Source organism: Microtus ochrogaster, unplaced genomic scaffold (genome assembly GCF_000317375.1).
Source record: "Microtus ochrogaster isolate Prairie Vole_2 unplaced genomic scaffold, MicOch1.0 UNK657, whole genome shotgun sequence".
NCBI classification, from domain to species: Eukaryota; Metazoa; Chordata; class Mammalia; order Rodentia; family Cricetidae; genus Microtus; species Microtus ochrogaster.
In genome coordinates, this window is record NW_004949755.1 from 237 (window position 1) to 6,937 (window position 6,701).

A 6,701-nucleotide genomic window follows, 5' to 3' on the forward strand; every position below is an offset into this window, starting at 1 on the left:
TTGAGATGGCAAACCGGTCTCAACCTCTTTCTTAATGCATGGGAAAGAAGGTTGAGAAAAGTTGATTGCTCTCAGAGGTGCTGATTAAAGCTGTATTCCCAAACTCAACCACTAGGGGGTGACTTTGTAAAAGAATAATTCATTTGACAGAGCCTGCTCTTCCGGATTGGGCGGTCGCTTTGCCAAAAACCCAGAGCTGTTCTCCTCAAGCAGTGTGAAAAGAAAGGGGAGGAAGTCGGAGCCTATGGCTGTATAAACCTCTGGCGCCATGTGGAACGTATTGTGCCTGTTGTTTTGGGTGTTCGCGTGGGTCTGGGTACAATCAGAAGGTGAGTAGAAGTGCGCACAGAATGGTCTGGAGAAGGAAGAAGAGAGTGTGAGGCTAGCAGAGCTGTGGTCCTGTGTGGGTGGAGGTGGACCCTGGCTGGCTTGAAGTGCACTGGTGGGAAGAAAGTATGCTGATCTGGCTAAGACCTAAATGCAGTTCTGAACCCTACTCTCCCTTGGGCTTTTTCCTAACAACCTGCCCGCTGAATTGGACACTTACTGTGATCATTCGGTTTTCATTGTTTCCAGCCCAGCAAAATAATTTCCCCTTCCGCTGCCTGCAGATCTCTTCCTTCCCAAACAGTAGTAGCTCAAGCACAGATGGCTTGGCCTGGCTGGGGGATCTGCAAACTCATCGGTGGAGTAATGCCTCCGACACCATTGATTTTGTGAAACCCTGGTCCCAGGGAAAATTCAGTGATCAACAGTGGGAGCAATTGCAGCGTATATTTCAAGTTTATCGATTCAGCTTTACCAGGGACATACAGGAATTTGTCAAAATGCTGCCTAATATACACTGTGAGTGGAGGGATGGAGCCCTGAAAAGGTACCTAGTGGATGAGAGAGAATCCCAGACCCCAACTGGGTAACTGTGGGCCTACTTGATGAGATTCTTTTTTTTTCTCCACCTTTAAGATTTTCACTTCTGTCTAGAGGGATCCTTGTCTCTTCTGAAAATAATCCCTGTCTCTGCTCCAGGACCCCACAATCATTTCCCTCAACTGGGACATAATTATTATCTCCATGCCAATTTTGTCTCCTTTCTTCCAAACTTTAACCATTCTTGAATCTCTACACACTGCCCTTTACAGATCCTGTTGAGATCCAGATGTCAGCTGGGTGTGACGTGTACTCTGAGAATGCTTCAAAAAGCTTTTTCTATGTAGCATTTCAAGGAGAATATATCCTGAGTTTTCAGGGAACTTCCTTTCAGAAGGCCCCAGATGCCCCATCTTGGACAGAGTTGGTCATTAAAGTGCTCAATGGTGATCAAGGGACAATGGAAACCCTCCAATGGCTTCTGAATGACATATGCCCCAAGTTTGTCCATGGCCTCCTGGAAGCAGGGAAGGCAGAGCTAGAGAAACAAGGTCAGCCTGCTAGCCTCACCCCGGCTCTCCCTATGTTTTTCCGACTCTGTAAGCTTTAGAAGAAGGGCAAGGCCTAGAAGGAGGTGAATAAGACATGTGGGGTTTATTCTTGTCACCGGCACTCACTCTTATTGAGTTAAATAAACACTGGGGATCAGAACTGAGCCAGGTGGTATTTGAGACATGCTATATCAGCTGTACTCAGGGTGTTCTAGAATACAGAGAAGGACTGTTCCTCGAACAATTGAATCAAAGGAGGGGTAAAGGTATCACAGACAGTTTGCCTAGTCACAGTGATACAAATGGATTTAAACTAATAGGCAAAATCATCTCCAGAAGGGGAACTGTGGAAAGTATAAACTTAATAGGAATTCTGGAGCCTCTAATATAAATGTTTTTGCTTTAAGATATTTTTATTCTCTTTCTGGGTACAGAGAAGCCTGAGGTCTGGTTGTCCAGTGGCCTCAGTCCTAAACATGGTCATCTACAGTTGGTGTGTCATGTCTCTGGCTTCTACCCAAAGCCTGTGTGGGTGATGTGGATGCACGGTGAGCAGGAGCAAAATAGTACTCAGACAAGTGACTACCTGCCCAATGCTGATGAGACATGGTATCTCCAAGCAACCCTGGATGTGGAGGCTGGAAAGGAGGCTGGCCTGGCCTGCTGCGTGAAACATAGCAGTCTAAGAGGACAGAATAAAATCCGCTGTTCACGTAAGAAAAAAAACCTGTATCCTGGGTGAGAGCCAGTAGAGGTACCATTCAAGCTTGGAATGAGAACTAAACAAACTGAGTTTCAGATATGAAACCCCTAACTATTATAGGAGAGAGGGAAGGGGGAATTTTAGATACAGAAATCAATCCCAGTAAATTTTAGTTAAGATGTTCTATATATGTGAGAGGAAGACCATATATATGTAGACCAAGAAACTCAGAAGACCCAGAGGCAAAGGGCAAATAAAGAAGTTCAGGAGGATACACACCCCAGGATAGAGGATCCAAGCCCAAGGCATAGCTGTAGGTTATTGATGCCTCCTCTGTGAGCACTGACCACTCTGTTACCAACATATCAGTTCATCACTTAGCTTTGAAGCAAATACTGCTATTCTGACTTTATAGATAAAGAGGTCAGTGCTAGGATAAGGTAACCACCCAAAGTCATTCAGGAAATTCAAGAGCTGGGGTAAACAGATTCACATCTGTCTGGAGAGCATACAGTCAAATCCTGACAATAGATGGTCAGTCTAAACTCACGAAGACTAAAAGGAAAGAGTTTAAAAAAAGAAAAAAAACGATGACATGAGCCGGGCGGTGGTGGTGCATGCCTTTAATCCCAGCACTCGGGAGGCAGAGGCAGGCAGATCTCTGTGAGTTCGAGACCAGCCTGGTCTGCAAGAGCTAGTTCCAGGACAGGCTCCAAAACCACAGAGAAACCCTGTCTCGAAAAAACAAAAAACAAAACAAACAAAAAAAAAACCAATGGCATGGCTTCCTCACATGTGCTTACAATAGGGAACTTGAAATAGGTCTGGGTTCTTTGTTTAGTGATACCTTGTATTCTTCTAGAGCAGATGGCAAACATTCACCCATGGGTATTATCTTCATGGCAGTACTAGTAGGACTAGTACTAATATGTGCTGGGTGTTATGTGATCTACACCAAGAAGCACCGGTAAGTCTCCCCTGTCAAGTGTTCCTTTCTCAACATCTCTGCTTTGTTACTTTCTTTTCTTTCCTAATGGCCTCTCTCTTTTCTCTCAGCTCCTATCAAGACATCCTATAGGTCTTCCTTACACCTGCCTTTCCTGAGACTCAGACCTTCCTGCATCTAGTTCTTCAGTCATGGTTGTCTGAGGAACTGAGAAGAATAAAAGAACCTTGAAGAAATGAAGAGCTACCAGCACACCCTTTCAATATTTATTTTAAAAATTAATTTCTTTTTCATTGTATTACAAGTTTATAAAAGCCCAGGTGGTTTGGAACAAATACAATTGCAAATAAACATATCTGCCAAGAACAAGCTGTGGGCAGTATTTTATGGGATTTGCACTGAACTGGAAAGCACATATCTGATGGTTCCAAGTCTGTTGAAAAGTGTAAAGTTCAGTGCCAACATGGCTGAACTCTACAGGTTTCAAGAAACCTAGAAATACTTATTTGAGAGGAGCAGTGACATACAGATATTAAAGTAAACTCAAATATTTGCAAATATCAGTATTCTTTCATATCTTAGATCCACACCTGATGGATGTCCATCTAATGACAACCCAAGGGCTTCCAGTTTGTGGCTCTTTAAAAGAAAATATTTGTCCTAAATGCCATAATGACAATCTTAGGACAGAGTCTCTATTGTAAACATGCATTCATGACTGATGGGTATGTTCTCTTTAAAATAAAATTTAGGAGGTCTCTTGGGGTTTTACTTGGAATCCCTGTATTTAAAAAAGAAGTCATAGTGTATACCTACTTACCTTGAGATATTTCCCTCAAACACTGCTATAATTTTATTTGAAATGTATCCCAACAGACCATTTATTAAAGGTCAAGTTACCAGCCCATGGTACTATCAGGAATTAGTACTTACGTTAGCAGGTGAGGCCCAGTAAAAAGGAGTTGACATAATGAGTTCATACAGTCATAGTAGGACACAAAGTCCCTTTTGCCGTAACATAATTCATGGATTTAGAAGGGAACTCAAGGTGTTTTTTTCTTTTCTTTTTTTCTAGTCTAAGATATACTTTCTTTTCTCCATTTTATTTATTTATTTATTTATTCATTCATTCATTTATTGCTTCTTTGTCAAAAATCAGGTGTTTGTAGGTGCATAGATTGATATCTGGTCTTCGACTCAGTTCCATTGTTCCTCCTGTCTGTTTTTATGTCAATACCAGGCTTTTTTTCAGTACTGTAGCTCTGTAGTAGAGTTTGAAGTCAGGGATTGTGATGCCTCCAGAAGTTATTTTATTGTATAGAATTGTTTTGCCTATCCTGGGTTTTTTGCTTTTCCATAAGAAGTTGAGTATTGTTCTTTCAAGGTCTGTGAAGATTTTTCTGGGATTTTAATGGGCTTTGCATTAAATTTGTAAATTGCTTTTGGTAAGATTGCCATTTTTATTATGTTAATTCTACCTACCCAAGAGCTTGGGAGATCTTTCCATTTTCTGGTGTCTTCTTCAATTTCTTTCTTCAAAGACTTAAGGTTCTTGTCATAAAGGTGATGGGCAGAGAAATCAGGTGCTTAAAAGACATCTCACACTGGCTCAGAATTGAAAGTTAGACCGTTATTTACCTGCCGGGGGGGGGCTTACAATACCATCCAAAAACAATCTTACCAGTCAAGCAGGATCTAGGGGGATGAGAGAATGGGACAGAAGTGCTTCCGCATCCAGAGAAATAGTCTATGAGGCCACCCCCCAGTAGGCAGGTAGTTACTAGCTGTAAACCTTCCAGCAGATTACAGGTTTTTCACTTGTTTTGTTAGAATTACACCAAGATATTTTTTGTTATTTGTGGCTATTGTGAAGGGTGATGTTTTTCTGGTTTCTTTCTTAGTCTATTTATCATCTGTATAAAGGAGGGCTACTGATTCTTTTTGAGTTAATCTTGTATCCTGCTACATCACTGAAGGTATTTAAGAGTTGTAAAAGCTTCTTGGTAGAATTTTAGATAGTTTACTTATGTAAACTATCGCATCATCAGCAAATAGTGAGAGTTTGATTTCTTCTTATCTGATTTGTATTCCCTTGATCTCATTTTTTGCCTTATTGTTCTAACTAGAACTTCAAGAACTATATTGAATGGAAATGGAGAGGGAGGACAACCTTGTCTTGTTCCTGATTTCAGTGGGATTGTTTTGAGTTTTTCTCCATTTAGTTTGGTGTAGGCTGCTGACTTGTTGTATATTGCCTTTGTTATATTAGGTATGTTTCTTGTATCCCTACTCTCTCCATGTCCGTTATCATGAAGGGATGTTGTAATTTGTCAAAGGCTTTTTCAACATCTAATGAGATGATCAGGTGCTGTAGGAACTCTTACAACTAGTGGCTACCCGCCTACTGGGCATTGGCCTCTTATACTATCTATGCTGATGCAGACCCTGCTTCGGGCCTCTTTCCCAGCCTCTCTGTCCTAGTTGCGGATTTCATTTTCTGATCTTCATTTCAGCAGAGGATTCTGATTTGTGAGTCACCCCCAAATAAATAACCATCTATCTCTCAATTCTGAGCTAGTGTGGGATTTCTTTTAAGCATCCTTCTTCTTTTGGCACCCATGTGGACAACTGCACCCACATAAAGCTTGAGAGAGTTTGTGAAGTAATTCTAGACAAAAAAGAATAGAGTTTGGCACAGCTTATTGATAGCAGCATTTTCTCAGGTGGGCTCTTTGCTAGAGGAAACTGCATCTCATTTAAGGGAAGCTTCCTGAATCATCTTAAGCTATAAAAGCTTGTAGTTCTTTTAAGAGGCCCTGCCACAAAACCCTTAAATGGTGTTGATGGAAAGCTGACTGCATGCTTTTTGGTTTTCAGCTTCAGCAGGAAAAAAGCCGCACCATTTTAAAATGCTGGCTTTTTGGGCCATCCTGCCAGTGCAAATTCTGACTCTTACAGGCAAGAGGTGGCCAAAAAGCATTTGAATGTGGTGAGCTAATAGGCCAATAAGTTTATATAGTTAAACTTATTATATATATACCTCTGTGTGATTACTTGTGACTAAACAGCTGGAGGACCAGGCAGGACAGAAACCCTGACAACAATCATGTGTTTTCTTTTTCAGTTTGTTTACATAGTCAATGACATTGACATATTTTCATATATTGAACCATCCCTGCATCTCTGGGGTGAGGCCTACTTGGTCATGGTCTATGATTTTTCTGATAAGTTCTTGGATTTGGTTTGCCAGCATTCTATTGAGTGTCTTTGCATCAATGTTCATGAATGAGATTTGTCTGTAATTTTCTTTCTTAGTAATGGTATCAAGGTAATTGTAGCCTCATGAAAAGAGTTTGGCATTGTTCCTTCTGTTTCAATTTTGTGGCACAATTTGTGGAGTATCGGTATTAGTTGTTCTTTGAAAATCTTGTAGATTTCCGAGCCTTAAACATCTGGTCCTAAGCTTTTTTTGGTTGAAAGACTTTTGATGACTGTTTCTTCAGCAGTTATAGGTCTATTTAATATGCTTATCTGGTCTTGATTTAATTTTGGTAAGTGATATTTATCCAGAAAGTTGTCCATTTCCTTTAAGTTTTCCAATTTTGTGGAGTACAGGTTTTTGAAATATGACCTG

At 40.8% G+C, this 6,701-nt stretch overlaps 1 protein-coding gene across 1 annotated transcript; it reads left to right on the forward strand.

Annotated features, from left to right (window-relative positions):
• Positions 1–207: 207 nt before the first annotated feature.
• On the forward strand, positions 208–3,088 carry Cd1d (CD1d molecule; the record flags this gene model as incomplete). Its single annotated transcript, XM_013355637.2, has 5 exons — positions 208–329; positions 577–846; positions 1,140–1,418; positions 1,853–2,125; positions 2,989–3,088. Coding segments are annotated over exons 1-5 (983 nt in total), but the record flags the coding sequence as incomplete, so codon positions are not given.
• Positions 3,089–6,701: the final 3,613 nt, after the last annotated feature.